The following is a 21,347-nucleotide window of genomic DNA, read 5'->3' on the forward strand; positions in this document are numbered from 1 at the left end:
CTTGCTAAAAACTTCCCATGTGGAAGGCTGCTTACGCACCTCTGAAGTTAGAAAATACAGCAAGCGGGATCTTCATGCAGAGGTGCCCCATGATGCCTCCAAGACTACTCCAGAGCTACCAAGCACAGACCTGTGAGACATGGGTCCCCAGCCTCCAAAGATGATTATCCATACAGGAATTTGCACCAGTTTCAATTACAGCAATTCATGCAAATGTCTGTGCAAACAAGGCCTGAGGTTGTAAACTCGTAGGCCTAATCTCCACCAGTTTATATGGATGCGCCACACAGGCTTAAATCCCTGCAGCCTGCCAATGTGAATAACATGCTTTAAGGGCTGAGCTTGTGATGGGAAACTGCTCAGGTTATCGTTTAATCTCATGCATGACCACTAGAAATACTGAAGTAAAGATGTAAGCTGGCTATAGAGCTGTTGGACTCACCAGCAGTTCTGCCTCTGTGGGCTGGCCAGGTGTTAACGGGGACAGAGATGAAAAGGTTAAAGATACCTTGCAATGAATTTATTGTTAATGATTTCTCGATTGTTTGTTTTGTAAAATAAGAACATTGTAACATAACAATCAAAATGAACTTTCTAATGTTTGCCCCTACTATTGCAGGCAATATTAGCGGCAAACTTGGCTATTATGTAGCTGTTCTGTCAGTCAGCAACCCTGCTTTAGCAAAGCTGAATAGTGTTGAAATTTATACGCAAAGCTCATGTATAATACCGCACAAAATCCGGCTGACAGAAAATTCAGCCTGCAGAAACAGCCACGACAACAAGCACACGTAAGTTAAAGCTGCAGGTTCGTGTCCTGAATACACACGTGTGCACCTCTTGGTCTTGCACGTTTGGCATTGCCAGGTTCTGTATCACCAGACCTGCAGGTGTTTCACTTGGAAGAGGGTTATTCCTGACAAGAAGCACAGCTCATGTCTTTGAGACAGGTCCTGTGGGTTCTTGACCTTATGCCTTCATCCAGTATTTGAAAAGAACGGTTCAAAGGAAATCAATAATGACACCTTAAAGACAAAAGACTGTGAAAAGAGCTGGTTGAGGGCTTGCTGTCACATACCAGGAATTTAGCCCTCCTTTCCATGTGAATCCCTTTTCAACCAGGAGATAGGATACCACGTAAACTGGTACCAGCCTTTCACTTACAGGCCAGGACTTGATTTTTTTCACAAAACAGCCTGTGACTTCAGTTTCCATCTCACCAGTAACAGCTTTAAAAGGCCTGGGTTTTTAATAGCTCTAGAAATCGTGCAAATAACCATTTCCTTCAAGTGTAAACCGGTTCCTCCCATCCCCATTATCCCCACTCACCCTTGCTTTGCTTCCCCCCCCCCCCCATCGAGCTTTCAGGATGGAGTATTTCCAGCTACGTTATTTTCCCGTACTGTTATTATGTTATTAACATAACTCTAAGCCGGTACGGGCTTTAAAGTGCAATCCCCGAGACTCTGAACACCTCTCCATCACTTGTTGAGCCTTCTACACCTTTGAGCTTCCCCTGCAGTGACGGTGCCGGGAAGGACCATACGTGCAGTGCCACACACCGCGCCTGTGCAGCCTCTTAACTACCTCTGGTTGCAAACGTCCCAGTCTCCTTTGATTAGCCACGGGGATATTTGGACCTCCGGTTCCTCTGCTGATGTGCTGGCTCTCTTTGGATTTCACGTCCTTCAGGTTCCGGCAGCCGGGTGGATGAGTGACCCCCACAGGGACCCGAAACGCGCAAGGACGAAAGTTTCCTAAGGAAACAAACCAACCAACCAACGCAAGAAGCTGAGTTCTGCGACCGGAGCGGCGGGCTCCTGCCTGCGGCCGCTGTACCTGGTGAGCCGCCGGGCTGGCAGGAGGAGGAGGATGATGCACAGACATTTCCACAGCCAGCGGAGAGCCCCGATGAACTCCTAAAGCCGGCAGCCGGCTGCGCGGCCGCTCCGGATGCGCTCCAGCGCCGAGCGCACGCCGGCTGCCGGGGGACACGCACGCTCGGGAGGGAGAACAGCGGAGAGCCCCGCGGGAGAGAAGAGAGGGACAGGGCGGGGGAGCCCCGCGGGCGCGGAGAGACGGGGAAGGGGGGTGTCACGGAGCGCCGCGTGGCACCTGGCCGCCCCCCCGCCGGCCTGGGGCATCCCGGCGCGGCGCTGCCGGGGGGCGGGCGGAGGCGAGGCCGGGCCGGTGCGGGGAAGGGGGGGGCCGGGGCCGTGCTCGCTGCTGTCTGTCCGGAGGGGCGCCCCTCCCCGCGGCGAGGGCGAGCGAGAGATGCTGCGTGCAACAGGCGGTCCCCGGGAGAGAAGCCGGGGCGACACGTGATGTGTCTCCTTATCAGGGTGCGCGGGGCAGCGCGGGGGGCGGGCAGGGGGCGGGCGCGGCGCGGCGGGGTCCCTAACCGTGCCCATCTCTCCCCTCCAGGGAGGCGCGGAGGACGGGAAGTTCGCGCGGAGTTGATGAACTTTGCACACATCCACAGAAACGCCATTTTGATTCCTTTTTCCGGAACAACTTTGCGGCTCCCTCCCGTGCGCGCTCCACACACACCCCACACACCACCCCCCTCCCTCTCCGTTCTCACCGGCGCGTCCCCGCGCCCCCCCCCGGCGGCCCATCCTCCCGGCATGTCGCGGCGCAAGCAGCCCAGCCCCAGCAAAGTCCGGCGTAAGTACCGCGGGGGGACCGCCGCCGCGCTCCTTCTCTCTTTCCCTCCCTCCCTCCCTCCCTCACAAAGGGCAGGAGCTGACCGAGCTCCAGAGGGGTCTCTCTCTTTCCTTCTTTTTCTTCGGGAGGGTTGGTGATGGGGGGGGGGGGGGGGGGGGGGGAAGAGGGAAAAATGCTCTCCCGGGCCGGGGAGGGCGCGGGGTCGCAGCGTGTCGGCCGGTCGTGAGAGTTCTTTAAACAACTGAAACGGTTTTTAAAGGAGGAAAAGTTTCCTAAAAAAAAAAAAAAAAAAAGGAAAGAGGAGGAAAAAAGTTTGGCTGGCAGCGGTGGAGATGATGATGAGTTCGTGCAGCCTCCCTCTTCCCTTCCCTTCCCCCGCTCCTCCCTCTCCTCTCCTCCCTCCGCGGCTCCTGGATTTTTTTTTTCTCTTTTTTTTTTTTCCTCTCTCCCCCTTCCCTGTTGCAGACTTTCTACCAACCAGCGGCACCAGCCGCGGCGTTTTGCCTTCAGGACCTGATGCTCATCCATATTAAACCGTCTGAGCTCAGGAATCCGGCCAGATCATCCCCCCCCTCCTCCTGCTGCAAAGTTTATTTTTAACCAGCCACCGCCACAATTTGGATGGGGCTGCGAAGAAGCAACATCTTCTAGCCCGGCTCGCTCCAGAGCCCGCAGCCGCTTTGCCTTTTAAACTTTTCCTCCGGGCTGCTTTTCCTGCCGCCGGCAGCGGCGGCGGGTCCCGCGGCGGCCTCTGACCGCTTTTCCCGGACGGGAGGGCCGCTCCGGCGCTGGGAAGTTGTGATGAAGGCGACCCTTCGTCGCAGGTAGAGCCGCCTTGCGCCGCGCATCTCTCCTCTGACTTTAAGCCGCGGGGCCGGCCGGCCCTGCCTGCCCTTTCCCGGTACCTCTGCCGGCGCCTCTCCCCCCTCCCATATCTTTATTTTAGTCTATTTTATCCACTTTCCTCCGCTTTATCCCCCAGCTCCAAACTTCTCTCCCCCTTCCTTCCCTCCCCCCCCCCCCCCCCCCCCCCCCCCGGGTAGCGACGTGCGTGTCCTTTCCCCTCCCGGCCTGCTAGGAGGCGGGGGGAGCCAGGCCCTGGGGAAAGTAGATGGGGTGGGGGATCGCTGCCCCCAGCGGGTCCCCCCCGTCCCGCTGCCTTTATGCGGTGCCAGCAGCACATCCCAACGCGGCGAGGCCAGCGGCGGGCAGGGACTCCTGGGCGGCGTCACCACTACAGGAAGAAGCTGGGCAGCATCCGAGGCGGATGGACGGCGGGGGTGGGGGGTCCGTCCCGGGGTCGCTCTTGCCCCCTTCTTCCCCATCTTGCCGGAGGGACAGTGGAGTTACCCCCCGCAGCGCCGGAGTTTCGGGTGAAAACGAAGTTTCGCCCCCCTTTCCATCCCCCCCGGCCTGTACCGCCGTGCCCGGTGCGGACTGGCTGCAGCCGCGACCCGTCTCTCAGGCGACCCATCGCCGTTGCTACGGGCCCGGAGACACCCCCTCCTCTTTCCCCTCGTTGGCTCCGCGGTGAGGATGTGAGGCACAGCCTCCCGCCCAGTTAATCGTACACTGGGCTGGGATGTTTCCCCCATCGCCCCGCTGCGGGGCTCTGGGGTACCGGGCTGGGCCGGGCGCGGGGGCTGTGGGGCAGAGCCGGGCCGGGCCGGGCCCCGGAGCGGCGAGATGCTGCAACTTTTCTTTCAGCAGAGGAGGGAGGGCGGTGGATTGAACTTTGTCATGTCGCAGATAAGTTTCCTCTGGCTTCTTCTCCCTGCACTTCTCCCAGCCTCTCCCCTCCGCACGTACGCTTGAGTTTTTTCATTTTTTCCTCTTTTCCCTGCTTTTCCCCCCTCCCTTCCTTAATGTTCCCTGTTTCACCTCTCCGTATCTTCGCCTGCTTGGCATCCTGGCCTCGTTACGCAGCAGGAGGAGGCGGAGAGCGCTTCTCCTGGCTCAGCACTTTTCCCTGCCTGCCCCGCTGCGCTGCGCACCCCACGGAGGCCCCCACTGGTCGCCTCCGTGCCCGCTGCCCTCCCACGGCCATCCCGGGGTGTCCGGCCCGGAGCTGATGCTCTGGTCCTGCCCGGCGAGGAGCCAGCATCCTGCCCTGGAATCACCGATTTCTGGTGGGAAGGGGGAGACACACCAACCATCCAGTTTGGATTCCCGACTCCCTCTTTCCCCTGTCTGCTGTTGCAGATAAGATCTGGTGTGGTTACCCGTTTGAGAAGGTAGTTAAAACTCCTAGTTCAGTGTGATTTGGGGACAGTGGAGAGAAGGCAGATGCGGCTGATGTTTCTTACCATTCCAACATCCAACCCTGTGCCCTGGGAGAAACAAAAATGCTTATTAACGACAGGAGCAGTTGCTAAATAACACCGCCTTGTCACCCCTGCAGTGCACAGTAGACAGCTGTTAATGATGGCTGAAGTTTTTCGTTGAGGTCTGTCGTTTTGACATGAGCACTGAGTTTTGTTACTGCAGTTCCTGTTTTCCACAGGGTCAGCGTGCGTGAAAGGGATGCAGTGACTCAGGGTCATGCCAGCCATATTTGTTTTAGGTTTTAATTTTCTCTTTGAAGACTTAAGGGTATATAGTCTTTTCTTGGTGTGCCTGCATAATGCCGATTAGCTTTAACGGGAGCTGGGTACATCCAGGGAAGAATAGGCCCTTTTGTTTGTTAGAAACCCAGGAACAGCATGAATCCATCATCCAATCAATCAGAGTACCAGGGCTCCCCCTCACCTGCTGCAGAGGGACACATCCAGCCTCCTCTCTTGCTGCGGGGCAGCTGTGCTTGGCACGATGCGGCCTCTTGTTACTCCTTTACCTTCATCCTCCTCTCAGTCATATTTGGAACTCAGTTCATGTCATATAGTTAAAAATACCATCCTTCAAGTATGATCAATTAAACTTTTGCTCTAATTTTGCAGCTTCTAGTTGTTAAGCTGTTGTTTGTCCATCGGGAGTGACTGTTTATGTAGCCACTCTTACACATATCTTTTAATAATGATAAATACATGCGTTTTTGGCTTGGTGTTAAGACAGAATATAACAGGGTGTTTGCTGACTGGTTTTAGCAATTGTTGATTTATTTTTTTTTTTTTTTTGTTTGCACCCAGACTTGGTTGTTTGAAGCTTTATTTGCTTGCAGGCTTCAGTGTAGTGAAACATCTTATTCTGGCTCAGCTCACCCAGGTTGTGTGCCCATTCTTCACTCTTTACAGTGTTTAGTGTCCGTCTGACCAAGTGGCTTTTTGTTCTGATTTTGAGGGTCAGGAGATTTTTGAAGTTTCCAAACTGGGGAAACTGGGTGTTTTCATTACCTGTTGGTGATACCTATAATCTCCTTTGGTACCAAAGGCACGTGTAGTGTTCCCCAAGGCATACAAACGCTGGCTTCTGTAGTGCTTTTCCCAATCCTTAAGGATTTTATCACTTTGCCGATGTCAGAGTTACACTGCAGTCGTAACAGTAGCTTGACTTCAGTCTGTGAAAGTTTCTTCTTAAGCAGAAATAGTTTGGGTTGCTCTCTATTGGATTTCTAATTTAAATAAAAACTGTCCATGTACTTACACTGTATAGATTAAAAACATATAGATAAATCCCTTTGATTATATTCATTATCCCCTGCAAAAGTAGGTGGTGCTTAGAAGGTCATAGGATAAGTGTTGCTAAGCAGCTAAACAGAAGGATGCTAAAATTAACCTCAGAGTTTTTGTAAGGGACTCACTTTTTAAGTTGCAGTAATTTTTTGATTTACTTAAATTTTTTGATACTGAAACATCTGGGAAAAAGTACTTAGATGCATGAATAAAACCTTCCAGGGGACCGAGTTGAGTGTTAAAGTTATTGACATACAGGAGTAAATCCACCCTCCCCCAGTATGCCTCAGTTTTACCAGCATTGGGCCCTCTATTTGTGCCCTTTGCAAATGTCCTTCCAGAGTTATCTGTTGCTCCAGGAGCATCTGATATATGTTGGATAGCAGCCTGTAGGGACAGTCTTGGGAAAAAAAGAAACTGCAGAGGTTCCCCGGGAACAGGCAGAAAACAAGTAAATCCTGTTGGTCTGAAATCCATGCGTGTGCAGAAAAAGCCCCTTTTAACTTTTTGATGAATGATGCCTAAGTTTGGAAATCTGTGTTTTAGGTGTACACTCTTAAAACATGTGAAATCATGTCTTCTTCTTTCAGTGAAATAAAGGTTGTTCTAAAATGAGTGTATTATTGGACCATGTTACTGGACCAGTTTGAGAAGGCTGCCTTGATGATGTGGTAGCTTTTTCCTTGGGAGGTGATTGTCTATAGAGGAGGATGGTAGTGCTGCTTTCAGTTCTCCTGAAGGCAGTGAGAATGCCTGTTGCTCTCTGTCTTCTTCTACCTCCTTTCTGAATTCAAGAAAGACGGTCAGTCATGGGATTGCAGCTTTAAAATGCATTTTTCCAAGAGTATTCCTGCAGCTTGGAAAGGGGCCAGGAACTGCTTTGTGTTCTTTTGAGTGCAGCTTCACAGTAGATGGGAGTGCTCAGGTACCCTGCAGCTTTGCTGGGAAGTGCCTCAAGGAGCAGATGTAAACTTTGGTGAGAAGGAATCGCCTTCCGAAGCCATGCAACAGCTCGTTTCTTTTTTTGGGGGTGGGAGATCTGACTTGCCAATTTGTTCAGCAGTTAAAGCAGGTTTTCTTTGGCCAGAGGAATCCTTTCTCTGTGTGTTGGGATATTTTGTTTTGCTTTTAGTATCCTATGTAAAGCAGCACCTATGGGAGCTGTGGCTTTCCCCTCTCATCCCTCCCCCTCTACTTAGAAGCATCTATTATAGGCAGTGATTTCAAAGGCAGGACCTTGGTATCTCTGGAAGTGCTGCTTTCTGGTCGTACACTGAAAAGTTAGCTATTTGTGTGGTGCCAGGAAGGGCTTGAAGCTTGCAGAGCTTTGCCAGGCCAGGTTTGGTTATCAGCGTTTGATTACAAGTGAAAATAGGTGAGGTTGGCTGAGGTGGAAGTGCTGGCTTTGTTCTGGGGTACTTCTTCTGAACAGGAATTCCAGGAGCACTGGCTCTTTATTCTTCTTGGGTGCAAGAAATCTGATGATGGCTTATCTTTGATGTCTGCCAGTCATGATGTTTCTCCCACCTGAAGGTGTTCCCTCCACTCCACCCCATCCCTCTGTTTTGAATAGCAGCATTTGAGGGCCAGAGACTTGGAAGAGCGTGGGCTTCCAAGGCAGTAGTACCAGAGCATCTCAACCCCCTTCCCTCAGGATTTTACTCGGAGCAGGGTGACAAAACTTACTTAGAGCTGGTACTAATGCTGTATTATGTAATGTTAAAAGTACAAATAATTGCCAGCTAGGGCATATGCTGTGAACTCCTGCTGGATGACTTTTACGTGTGCTGGAAAAGGGTCAGAACAAGGAAAAGAGCCTGGACTAAAGGGAGAAGAGTCAGTGGGATATTTGGCTTGTGGCTGTGCTGGTGTTAAACCTGTTAGAGCAGCCTCCTGCAGTGAGAAAGGAATTGCCCTGTTGCAGCGCCTGGACCTGTGCTTCCTTCAGAAACAACACAGGCCTTCTGCTGTATCCTGCCTTTATTTTTCTTTTTAATGGTGCCATTTCAGCTTGGCAATCAATAAAGGTGGTTGCCTTTGAATAGGTGCTTTACACAAAATAAGTAGTTGATGGGTGGAGACTGTTTATTCAGGGTGATTCAACTAAGTAAGGCTAAGAAAATCTGAATACCTCTTTAAAGATGTAGGGAAAGGCAGCTGTTTTAACAACAGGATTCACCTGCAGAGTCACAGCCACCCTCAAAGGTGCTACAGTCAGGGAGAACTGTCAAAATCCCCCACGGCACTGTTAGGCTCTTGCACTAAAATAGGTATTCCAAGGACTATTAGAGAGGGAGGTCTTTCAGGCCTTGATTACCTCTCCCATCTCCCCTGCCGATCTTTCCATAGAAACATATGGAATGCAACTTTCAAAGTCCACTGTTTTCCTGAACCTAACCTTCATAAAGCAAAAATGGTTTGTTCTTAAACTTGTTTAATCTCAGGATTTCGAGAGATCCCTTTCCTTTTGAAGAAGACATCCCCTCATCCTGCTGCCTGAAGTTGCTTTGAAGATCCATTTGCAGGAGGGATGCTATTTGTGTAGAGCTCTCAGAAAGTGTGGGAAAGCTGCTTGCACACAATGGCCAAGTGACTTCCTAGTGTAATTTCTGCCAGCTTTGAAACACTGAATTTTTACTTTTAAGTCACTCTGGATAAAAAGTATGTTTAGCATCTTGGGCATTTTCTATGTGATGTGAGCAAGTGACTTGTTAATTTGATTCTAAAAGGGAAATGTACGTTGTGGATAATAGTGGAATTGCCAGCCTCTGATACATTTAAGACTTCTCCACTTGTCATCTCCTGGTGGGTATTTTAACAGGTGTTAGCATGTGCTTTCTTGAAACAGCAGAAATGTGCTCGTAGGTGTTTTAGGAATGGGTGTCCTGCATCATCCGCCCTTTGAAAATGGAGGATGATCAGCCGCTGACAGGCCTTTTTTTAGTTAATTTAGGTATGTGCTTCCTCTCTAAGGGTAAGAGAAGCAGACTGTTCACGTTGGAAGCATAGTTGGCCTCTGCTGCTGCTGTGTGTGGTTAGCTGGCTTTAACTCGAGCCCTTGTTAGTCCTGTTTCGTACAGTAGGTGATGTCAGTGTTCAGGTGTATTGGTACCTGGGAGTGCTTTGCTCAGAGCACTGCATCACAGCAGTAAATTCCATTCCTTGTGTTCAGGCCGTACTCCTTCACACTGATAACGTTACAGCTTGTTCAAGGGAGAATTGCTTTGGATTTTGCACCAATAAATTTCCTTTAGGGAGTAACATCCCTTTTAATTTGGACCACTCACAGCTTTGCATAGGGGAAAGAGCTTAGTTCAAGTTCCTCTTTTTGTTACACAAAATGCATTCTCTTCGTTAATTTAAGTTCATTATGTACATTGTTCTCAGTGTTTTGAGAATATGAGAAGCAGCCAGGACATGAATACCTGTGTGCTGTTCTTGATTTGTGTGTGTATTTTTTTTTCTGATGCTGGTGCAATTGCCTGTGTATTGAGGACAACAGGCGGCTGTGGTATCTTGTGCATGTGCTTGCCTGCTTCGCCTTCTCTTCTTCCCCAAAAGCATTAAGGTATCCTGAATTGGTGTTTACCCAGATAATTTGCAACATAACGCAGGTATTTTGCTGTCTATACATCCTGATGCTTTTGGGTAGAAGGAAGGAGGGCTGCAGGAGGAGGCTTGCTTTTTAAGTGAGATGCTGAAGGTCCAGGAAGTGGAAGCGTGTGCCATAGAGGCTGGTGGTGGAAGAGGTGTAGCTGGGTTACTAAGGGCTTCCATTTGTGAGGTTTGATTGTATTTTCCAGGGGAAGAAGTATGAGTACAATCGCAAGTGTGTTACAAGAGATGTAACTTATGCCTTGTGTTTAGTTGATTTGGAGGGTATATTTCTTTTGGTCTGCTTTTCTAATGGCTGCAGGTACCATTTGTTCTTCCTCCTTACCCGATGGCCCAGCCAGGTGTTGCTTAGTACATCTTACTACATTTCCAAGTAAGGTTCAAAGCTGTGGTCCTTGGCAACTTCTGGAACAAGTGTTGGAGCAACTTCCAGATTTTACAGCAGATTGGTGGCTTTTCTGCTTGGTAAGGTTTCCTAGCAGTCTGTGAACTGGCAGTAGCTTAGGTGTCCATGTTGCAGAAGGTGAAGAGAGCTATATCACAGTGCCCCTATTTCCCTTGTGTAAACTTGGTTCATTGTTGGAAACTGTGCTTTTTCTTTAAATAGCAAAGAATTTATTTTCATATCGGTGCTACCTATACTTTGGGGGAGAAGTCTTCTCCATCCTCTGCCTTCAGTCCTCCTTTTTGGGAAATGGCAGCATCTTTTAGCTGAGTGTGAAGTGGCCACCACGTTCGCCCTCACCAGGAGGTGAATTTCTATGGGTGAGTGAGATGATGTGTACCTCAGTGGATGCTGGTTACCTTGGGAGGAAGCCGTGCAGATTGTAAACTCTGCAGGAAGGAACTGGTGGATTCTGTAAACTGTGCAGCTGTACTAACTGCAGTTTGAGCAGCTCCCAGTCTTGACTTGCAAAGCTTTTGGAACTTATAAGTTCTTTAAATCTAGTGACTAAGGATTTTCCATGGCTCCCTTTTCCTCAAGAAAGATAGAAATAAATGGTAAGGTATTAATTTCAAATGCTCAAAAATCAGCAAACAAGGTGTTCACAGAAAAGTGGGCCAAGCGGAACACAGATCGTGGCCCAACGTCGTTGCTGTTATGTATTTAATAAATCAGTAGATGTGCAAATAGTATGTAGATGTGGAAAACATGGCTTCATTTAAATCGACAGCAAAATTCTTCCAGGCTTCACTGGACTAAGATTACATGTGGGGTATATACAGCTGAAAGCTCTTGAGCATTCACAGCATGAAAGATGCCAGGAAACTTTAAAAAAATTGAAGCACTAATAGTGTCTTTGTACTTTTCTGGTGCTTGAAATTCCTACAGGTGTAGTTACAAAGTCAGCGGTTCTGTTCTAGGAGCTTGCTTGATAAACAGCAAACTGAATTTGCAGTGTAATAGCCTAGGTGACTAAATTCTCTTCCATCCCGGTTTTGGGCATCACTGAAGCAGTGTCGCCATTGCTGCATCCCTTTTCTAAATCCCAGAAGCTGTGCTTTAACTTCCTTGAGTGTATTTGCTCTGGTGAGTGGGAGGAGGAGGGCTTGTCCTTCCCAGGCCTGTCCTTCCCTGTAGGAAAAGGGGAATGTAGAGAATTCTCCCCGAGGATGGATCTGGGACAGAGATGGCCCCTGCATGTTTGGGGCCAGAGTTTTTATTTACACCATTGCATAACTCTTAATCTCCATAGAAAAAGATGCGGGTTAGTAGATCTGCAACACCACAGTCTCACATGTGGACTGTCTGATAGCCAGTGTGTGCTACTATTGCATAGTAGATGTACTGATGACTGCCTGGGATGGTCCTGGAGTATTGGGTGACCCTGTGCTGAAGGATCTGCTTGTTGCCTGACTTCTGACCTTGTGTGCTGGCAGCGTGTCTTTTGCCTGCGCTGCCTGAAGGGTCTTGACTTGCAGTAAACGTTTCAGTTTGTGTGCTCACTGTCTTTTCAAGACGATTGCTGAAAAGTAGTGCAGCCAAAAATAATGTACCGTGGGCAAGAAGATGCCAGCAGCATGTGCAAATTGTGCGCTGTAGTTATTGTCCCGGCTAGTAATTCAAACAGACTGCACAGATGTGGGTAAGGAAAGTCCAGGCTGCTGATTTAAAAATTTCCACTATTTCTGGTAATGGCTGTTTATATGAGCTGCCTAGTCCAAGGACCCCAGAAATGAGCTGCTGGTGGTCTTTGTTTAATTCCCAGCATACAGATGCCAAGTGTTATGCTTTGATTTCCCACACTGTAAACTCTTCGGGGCAGGGATCAGCATTCAATTACCAAGTTTTGAAAAGCCACCTAACACATTGTGGAACTGACCCGCTCAGCACTACCTCACTATAAATGTTTAATTGTAACTATCTTCTTACCCAATGGAGGAGTCTTTCCAGATATCATGGTTGAGGCATGCTGGGAACCTGTACTGCTGCTGAGGTGTCCACTTATAAATAGAGAGCTTTGGTTGCTAGGCAGAATTTGGGAGGGTCTCAAAAATTCCTAGTTTGCAGTATAGGTGCTGCATATGTTCTGGGGTCTGTGTCTGGCTGTTTAGTTTAGAAGCAAATACACTCCTAGCATTGATACATGTTTTAAAGCATCACAGTCAGACTACATCCTTCTCCCTCCCTTTTGCTCCTTTTGCCTTAGGTCTGTATGTAAATGTGACATATGTAAAGGTTCTGAAATTGAGAAATTAGAAGAAGAAACTGGGAATAGAAAGATGTCAACCCTCGGTACGTCACCTTGCCAAGACTGAAATGAAATACAATTGGTGGTTCTCACCACTCACAAAATAATCTAACTCTCTTGCCTTGAGTGACTTGCGTTGTAGCTTTAAACCGAATTCTTAAATCATCCCAACAGTGATGTATGTACTGTTTGTTGTGTTTATACAACATGAAAGCATATGGAGTAATGGAAACATCTAGAAATTAGACCTCCAGAGAAGACTCCCATTTTAATCAGGTTACTTACTTGGATTAAACCAACCCAAATTTAAAACATGTGGGCTCATGTGCTAAACTAGTTGCATTTTCAGCACTCCGGGGGTCCTTCTGGGAGTTTATCAGTGCGTTGTCTTGGTCTGTTCCAGGCAGCTTTGTAAGAGCAGTTTGGTGTTACTAAGGTTGGAATAAGCTGATGTCAGATTTTTGTCCACAGTGCAGAGCAAGTAGAGGTCAAACGCTTGTACAGCCGGTGATACTATGACTTGTTAAGAATGTACGCAGCAGGTTGCTTTTCAAAACATCTTTTGAAAAGCAGCCTGAGAGAGCAGTGCCATGTAGCAGAGACATGCATCTTTCTCTGGCATCAGCAAATGGATGCATCCTATCACATTGGACTGCTGAGCATGTTTAGTCATGTTACTGTAATAAGCTCTGGGAACAGGAATGGGTTCTGCCCTGTTGCGCTTCGGGAAGATTTGAATGAATTTGACTGGTTTGTTCCAGGGAAACTTGTGTTTGTATCTTCTTCTTTTGTGCTTGGTACGGAGAAGGAAGGAGTTGAGTTTGTTTCTTGGCCGAAGCAGGGTTTCTTTGGAGTGTAGGATTGCTAACGTTACTGAACTTAAATTCTTACTCCTTTAAAGAGGTAACATTAAAATGTGACTCCCAGAATCATCAGTGGTTTTGGTGCTGATAGTGCACGGATCGGCTTGGTTTTGAGACTCTTTGCCCAGATAAACCCAGTATTAGGGACCATTCTCTCACTTCCAGCCATAGCCTTCAGGCATCCCTATTTCTCCTGCCCTGGTGAATCATTCTTCAACATACGCAGATGTAAATTTTACATGTGTTGTGGTGGGGGTTGTTGTCTTTATCCTTTTCTTTCTGTCTTAACAAGGCTTAGCCTGGTGGCTCTGAGGGCATTTTTTTCAGTTTGCATCCGTGTGTATGTCAGAGGCAAGTCCGTTTGAAGCCAAGCACTGATCCTGCAAACACTTTAAATACAGATATAATTCTGCTTAAGTAGGTTGTTCCATTTAAGTCAAAATACTGGCATGGGTGAAGTTGGAGGAAGTGTTTCGGGACTGGGGCCTGCATTTAACTTCCAGAAAAAGTATTCCCAACACAAGCCAGAATCTTTAACCCGTGTGAGCTGCAGCTCCAAACTTGTCTCACTGACTTCAGTTTCTGACCTACCTGAGCAGGTATTGCTCAGCCCAAAGAAGTGTCACAGGTCTGGCTGCCTGAGAAGAGCTGCCTTTGAAGGGAGATGGCAAGAAACGTGGCCATGAGGCCAAACTCCTTCAATATACGGTGTCTGCAAGAGTTAAACAAAAGTACTCCAGCAGCTCATGTGCTCTCTGTGTGTGCATACTTTCCTAATCTTGACATGGGGTCTGAGCTGCAGGCTCCGAGGGCGTACGTGAAGTTGGCTTGGCTGTCACCTTTCACTCCCCAGATCTGGCTGTGGCTCAGCACAGGGATGCTCCCTGCTGCTGGGATTACTGGCTGCAGATACCCAGCTGCCTAAAACCAGCCTCCATGGGGCTGGCTGGGCCCAAAGGTGCCCTGGCATGCCTCGCCTGCCCTTGCATTGCTTCATGCCCTTATGGGGAGCAGCTGAGGGAGGAAAAAGTGCTGCAGTGGCCCCTTTGCTGAGCCTGGAAGATGTCTTGCACCCGCGGTGTGCTTTTGGGTGAGCTTTCTGCTGCTCTGCTATCATCATTTGGCTGGAGAGCAGCTGCCCCCAAGGATGGGTCTGCTTTAAAACAGGGCAACAGCTGTATGGAGCGGGGCCTGCTGCAGGGCTTGGTGAGACGGAGGACAGAGCATGTGTTTTTTTCCTCTAAGTGACAAAGTCCTAAGGGCGACTGGGGCCTTGGCTGCCCGGGAAGCCAAACTACATACAGCTCCTTCAACCCACAGCAGGCTGTCAGAAATCACTTGGGTGTTTCTGACCAGGGGCTGCCCATGAAAAGCCGCCTTCTTTTCCCTTTCCCTTTGCCTAGGTTTCCTGGGAAGGGCTGTCCCGGCCACCTCGCTGCACCCTGCAGACGTGTGGGAGGGAGCGGGGGTAGCCGGCAGGAGGGAACATCACCAAAACGGCAGAGCGGCTTGGCTCTGGGCCACGCACAGGAGCAGGAGCAGGAGCAGCTGCCGGGATGGCCCCCGGAGCCTCACTGATGTCAGCACAACCGGCACTCCTCCTCGGGACACCGTGCCACGTGCAGGGGGCCAGGGGAGCGCGGCTGGGAGCAAAGTAGTGGGGTAAGCAGCGCATAGAGCAACCTCCAGGCTGCTTTTGTTGTCCCCCCTTCAAAATACCTCTGCTTTCTGTAGGAATGGGAAGGGTTTGGGTGGGTTGTTCGTGTGAGAGATCCGCAAAAGTAGCACAAGTTACTGAAAGCAAGGAGCAGAAAGAGTACGTGTTGTAAAATCCGTGTGTGCGCCCGGTATGTCTGTTTGCTTGTTTTTATTCCTTTTCAGAGAAGTGTGGGTAGGAACAGTTCGGCGCTGTTGGATAAATCTGTCAGTGCCGTTCCCTTCTCTCTCCCGTGTTGTCTCTGAGAACCTGTCACACGGTGACAGATCACACTGTCAAACACCATACTGTGTTCAAAAAGTATCTGGCTTGCCTCGGGATGCCGTATGAAATACGGCAGGATGTGGCATCCTGCAGGGAGCATGTCATGTGTGCTCACTTGGCCTCCTGCGCTTGCTTGAGCAGAGGAAGGGAATGCACATCAGAAGAACACAATTGTTCGCAGTTCCTTTCCGCTCCTCTGTGTTGTTCCAGAGAGATGGCACTTCCTATTACCCATGAGGTTTACTGGAACTGTCTTTCCTCCCGTGTTGGTACCAAGGTTCCCTCACAGAGAGAGCCTCTGTGTGGTGAAGGGTGGTGGGGCTGTCATTCTGACATCCATGGCGTGGGATGCACAGTGCCAAATTACCCCCGTGGTAGGTACTGAACTTAATGGGTACGAGTTCCTCTCAGGCCTGTGATGACTTCTTCCCATGTAACAGCTAATACAGTAGTTTCTAGAAGTCGCAAGAAGACACGTAGCTGAAGTGCTGAGGGAGGAGGATACCAGCTTTTCCAGAACTGTGCAGCTCAGTCACAGAACGAGGTTGAACTGGACATGGAACTGGATTCCAGGGTGACGTGGTGATTGCAGCCTCCACTGGCTTTGCTGCTTCCCACAGCTGGGGAATTGATTTTCCCAGTAGGCCTGTGCCAAGCATCGTCCTGCTGCTAGTCTTGTGGTGTTACCCCAACACAGAAGTTGTGCTTGAATTGCTTGCAAGTGGTATGCAGTGCGCAGATGGAGGCGACAGGGGTAAGCCAGCCTATCCGGGCTTGTTGCAAAGCTGAATTTGCAGAATGCTGTCTCCATCAAGGCCCATGTAATAATAAGTTGCAGAGATTCCGTCTTGAAAAACAAACAGCGTAACGCAGGTCTTTGGGGAGGAGGGTGTTGTGCTCCTTTATAAGGCTCTGCTTTTTGTTAGCTCAGGTTGCCTCTATCAGTCAGATTAACATTTTGTATATCATTCCAGAATTCTTGTAGTAATTAGCAAAAAATGACACAGGGTCACAGCAGTTGTATGGATTGTAAGCGTCTATTCACAGCTCTTTTCAACTGGGACAGTGGCATGAAGAATTTATTTACTGAAGGTCGCAGAGGGAGACAGTAACAGAGGCAGAAAAAGAACCCAAATGCTCTAAATCCAGTCCCATGTCCTCGCCATTAGATCATGCTTCCTGTCTAGGCAGATGAACCCACATAAAAACCTTGGTTCACAAACAGATGACATTCAAGTACTACCAGCATTGTAAAATATGGCTAGGGCTAATATATTTGCTCTGACTTTCATCTTGAGTGCCTGGTGGAACACCTGTAAGTATTTACATTTTAACATGAGCTTTTGTGCTTGTGAAAGCAGACAGTTTGACAGCAATGACCTCTCGCACAAAAGCCTGAATAAGTGATGAACTTCCAACAAATCCATGACTTGAACTCTGCTGGATGCATGTTGAAGGCGACAAGTTAATATGGCCTCTGGCAGTACCAACAAGAGGCCTGGATCTGTGCTGGACTTTTCTGCTGGAGGTGGTCTGCAGACAAGCCTCTAACCACGATCCGTGCCCAAAGGCCTGGATGTAAGTGTGCTTGTACTCGATGCCTAGGTGAGGGCCTCAGGCAAATGTCTGAGGCAGAAGGGACTTTGTTTCCTCTGGAGGTTTCTCATGCTGCTGCTCTGCTCTGACCCAGGGTGAAGGGCTTGGTTTGTGTTGCAGAGATGGCAGAAGGGTGGATGTGACTCTCCTCTCCCAAATGGTGCACTTCAGAGCTCGCTGTGCTTAAGCTGAATTGCGTGGTAGTTAAAACTTCAATTATGGGCAGCTCTGGAGCTGGACGTGTCTCTGCTGCAAGCGTGGTAACCGCTGGCCGTCAGACAGGGAGGACAGCCGTCGCATGGTAACTAACCTCTGAAATCACCCTGGCCTGAATCACACTGAAGCTGAGGCTCTGGTGACATTTCTTCAGGACTGCCCTGTCCTGGAATGAGCAGTCCTTTCCCCACACCTCTCAGGACTCTGTGGGACTCTGCTCTATCACCGCTGTGGCCTTCCTTCCAGGTTGGACTCCCGATTTGAGTATTGGTTATTGTGCAGAAGTTGTTCTGTGCTTTTGATTACGTTGTCCACCAACACTTGTTAAAGCTTCAGTTGCCTTGTTAACATCTATCACAGGCACATGCCAAAAGCACTTTATTTGCCTGCATATTTATTGCTCTAAGACATACACTTGGACAGGCTTAAAGATTTCCAGGTGCTGCCAGAATTCTCCAGCAGCTTTTTGGGAAACTTTCTCAATGTTGGCAGGTTATAGGCAGAAGATGCTGTTTAGTGAGGGTATTGGCAGGTCCAACTCTGTTACTTCCATCCTGATTGCTTGAGAACTGCTTGTTTTAAATGGTGTTTTGCTCACTGCTTTCCTTCCCAGATACCCTACTGGTTTATAAGAGCAGTATCCATGTATCTCTCCGCTTAATATTCCCTCCCCTGCAGATGTCAGCCTGAAGCATGCCCTGTGTATCTGAAACCTTAGTGAATGCAACTTATCCTGAGACAAGAGAGCTCCATTCAAACCAAGGGATACTACCCACAAAAAAGTTTGCCTGCTTTCCAGTGACAGCTTGCTTGTTTGGGATACTGATTTCAATTCACCCATCTGTTTGGTATCAGCAGGTATCGAAAGAATTGTTTAGAGCTTTCTGAAATAATGTTTATTGATGTAACTCTACTATGTTCTCATCCTTTTTTTTTTCTTTTCTGGTAGTCCCACTTCTCCACCTGTAGGACTGCTCCATGTTGGTGAACTTGGTGATCTTAATTTTTGCGAACAAAAGAGTTTTTTTTTTGCTTGCAGAAATTAACCATACAGTTTGTATTTATTTAGTTAAAGGGTGCTTTAAAAATCAGTGCCTGCACTGCTACTGAAATGCAGCCACTTCTGAAGTGGAGAGTGAGAAAGGAGAGGTTTAGATCAGGTCATGGTAACCCCTTTCTTCCTCTGTGTAAAGTGCTAAGCATTCTTCAGTACTGACATAGCCTAAAAAGGAACCTTGGCTTTTAAAGCTCTACCTTAACCTGCCTATCAAATGATGCATGCAACTTGGTTTGTGTTTAGCTGATGAAAAACTTAGTCCAACTTGCCAGAACTGGGAATGTAGTTGCAAGGGTGGTGCTAGCAATTTCAAACCTTTTGGTAATAAAGAAACTGCTTTTCACAATGAGAACTCAGCTTTATCTAGGTTACTTGTTCCTTTATTAAGCCTCTGGAGGTTGGTGAAATACTGTAGTTTTAGGAGAAACCAGCCCTGTTCATCGTGTAGTACTGATTTATAATTAGAACCTCTCAGTGTCACTGCATATAAAACCATTCTAATAAGCTGTTCAGCATGTAGTGCTGGGCCCTGTGGGCTCTGTGAATTATACAGTGCTTGGAAGTAGCAAGCATGTATGTTTGGAGAAAGGAGGCAAGGGCTGTCCTTTTAAAGTATCAAACTGTGATTGTGGTTCTGATGGTTGAATCCAGAGCTTGTCTTGTATTGCTCTACTGCTGCTTTACACATTTAGAATCCTGAATTTAAATTTAGTATCCTAAAGGCCGTGTGAGGACCAAGGAATGGAGTCCTGGCATGGCATAGGCTTTGCAGGTATCTCTCTGCTCCTGGGTGTAGATCAGGAAAACCTAAAAGCTAAAATAAAGTCATTGCATATGGAGGGCATGTTTATGTTGCTTTAATTAGAATATTTTTTAAACTGCCTTTTTTTCTTAGGGTATATAACCTAAATATTACAGACCTTAAATATCTTAAAGGTATGCTCTAAAGTGCTAGGCCAAGAAGCTGGTAAGGACTGAAAGTTCCATTTTGGCTGGATCAGTTCTCTGATCTGACTTGCTATGCAGCTGATTTTGATGTGCTGGGACAAGGAGGCAGTGGAGAAGACATAGCAAAAGGGAATAGGACTTCTGATGGCAGTGCAGGTAGAACAGATTTTAAAAGTCCTTTCAACCATCATTAAAAAGATGGGGTGCTCAAAACATCAAAACCACCATGTCTTGGTAGTGAAGCAAAGGCCAGGAGGAAAAGTGGAAGCGGAATGCTTTTTTGCCAGTCCTTGCAGGGGGGCCTTGAATCAACCTTGGATGAAACAGGAGGCGACTGCTTGCTGAGATGGATCTTGGAATCCATGCAGCAGTGATGCTGGGTTGATTAATTCCTGCACACAGAGCCTAATCCAATCTCTGCTCCATGGGTCAGGGAGGTCATCAGCAATGTGTGTTCTGTCCTTGTATGTAGGAACTGCATCTGCCGTGGTGTTGGGCTTAGAATCTTTGCTGGCTTGGAGTTGTGATGTTGAAAAACCAGCACAACCATTTTTTCTTTTCTTTTGAAGATGCTTCATTTTTAACTTGCATATTCTTATATACATTCTGGCTTCTAGCTTTGTTGAAGGCTGAGTGAGCCTCCACTCCGTGGCTGCTTTCAGTTATTGGGTGTCTGTAGCATGATGCTAGTAACTGTAAGAGTGGCAGGCTTATGTTAATAGTCACTTCCCCCTGTATCCCTCCCCCTTTTGATTTTCCCACTTGCCCCTGTCTTTCAGGTCCATGGTGGTGTTTGCCTTCAAAGGCTGTATTTAACACCACTTGTATTTAAGGCTTTCCCCCACCACCACTTCAAGGCAAGTATTCTTCCAGGTATGTGACTGCAAACAACACAAAGGGAGAAATCTCAATGGAAATCTGTGTGAGATCTTTGAAGCTGCCTTTTTCTTAAGCGACTTCTTATTTCTAGGTGCTTCCTCCCAGCTTTCCCCTTTCTGGTGTGTCTTTGCCTGAGTAAGTGAAAAAAATTTGTCCTGATGTTGAATTAGTGACTTCATAATGCTCTCCTGGGCAACCTGAATGTGTGTTTGACATCGTAGGATGCGGAAGCAGTAAAACCAGCTTGCGGAGAAGGGGTTATCTTTGTTTGCAATAATTTGTTTACCCCCTCACGTCTAGTAGTTCATTCCTATTGTAGTGTAACTCACTGCCCTTCAGAGATGCTGGTACAAGGGTTTGTGGGGTTTCTCTGTAAGCCTTTATCTCTAAAATGATCAGGGTAGCCAGTCTTCTTTTCATTGTTTGTGTCTTTCAACACTTACACCTCACCAACTTTTGTTTTGGTCACTAAAGGGGAACCAAAGTAGGCTTTCTCTGGCATGAGAATAAGCACCTGAAGGAAGGTGAAGAGGTTCTGGAGAGGTGTTGACCCTCAGCACAAAACTACTCTCTGTGTCAAGAGGCTTGAGAGTTTCAGCTCTGAAAATGGTCTCATCTTCCCACCTTACCACACATTCTTGTCTGTTCTCTTGATGCAGATCTCTTTATTGCAAAAATTCTGTTGCTTCTGTACAACAGGTCTCCTTTAGCTGTTCTTTCTGCTCCCAAATGAACTCCCATCTTAAGAGAGTATCCTCCTTAATTACGCTTGATATTGTGTAAGGCAATCATGTTTCATCATGTAAGACTGCGGTCCAGGTTCTGTTCTGGCTGAACAGGTACAAATCTGGTGCAACTTTGCCAGTGTAGGTGCAGCATCTTTTGTAGAAAAAGTTGGTTTAAGTAGCCAGGAGCAGAGTGTCAATCACTGTGCAGGGATACCAGCTTAAAGACAATAATAATGAAGACTGATGTAGGTTTTACTGGAATGCCCAGACTTCTGTTGTAAGATACGGAGCTAAACATATGCTAACGGCCAAGTAGGCACAATAACTACAACAGCAGATTTCCAAGAAAAAAGTTTTGTTGCAAAGGAGCATGGTCTGTGAAGGGGCTTTATGCCATCTGCACACTTAATACAGTCTGTATCATTAGTTATCATCAGTTACAATAGTCCATTTGTTTGTAGATTTCTGAAGTTGTTTTTTATAACTCTTTGGGGGA

The 21,347-nt window shown here is 48.0% G+C and overlaps 1 protein-coding gene and 1 long non-coding RNA gene across 8 annotated transcripts in view; one reads left to right on the forward strand and one right to left on the reverse strand.

Annotated features, from left to right (window-relative positions):
• Positions 1-541: 541 nt before the first annotated feature.
• LOC133267257 (uncharacterized) lies at positions 542-2,032 on the reverse strand. The gene is made up of 2 exons (XR_009742690.1): positions 1,588-2,032; positions 542-1,040 (listed from the first exon to the last, which is right to left on the reverse strand). It is a non-coding gene; the product is annotated as an uncharacterized LOC133267257 (long non-coding RNA).
• Positions 1,707-21,347, forward strand: part of RREB1 (ras responsive element binding protein 1) — a 123,859-nt gene continuing 104,218 nt past the window's right edge. For 2 of the 7 annotated variants that reach the window (XM_061449415.1, XM_061449408.1), the window contains exons 1-2: positions 2,129-2,342; positions 2,425-2,667. Coding sequence is in view for 4 of the 7 variants with exons in the window: in XM_061449408.1 (XP_061305392.1) it covers positions 2,460-2,667 (208 nt within the window). In the remaining 3 variants the exon portion in view is untranslated. The other 5 variants (XM_061449417.1, XM_061449420.1, XM_061449410.1 and 2 more) reach the window with 4 other exon arrangements.

The sequence above is a fragment of the Pezoporus flaviventris genome, unplaced genomic scaffold (assembly GCF_033815535.1).
Source record: "Pezoporus flaviventris isolate CSIRO_AGI_PZ_B2104156 unplaced genomic scaffold, CSIRO_AGI_Pfla_v1 ptg000007l, whole genome shotgun sequence".
Lineage (NCBI taxonomy): Eukaryota > Metazoa > Chordata > Aves > Psittaciformes > Psittacidae > Pezoporus > Pezoporus flaviventris.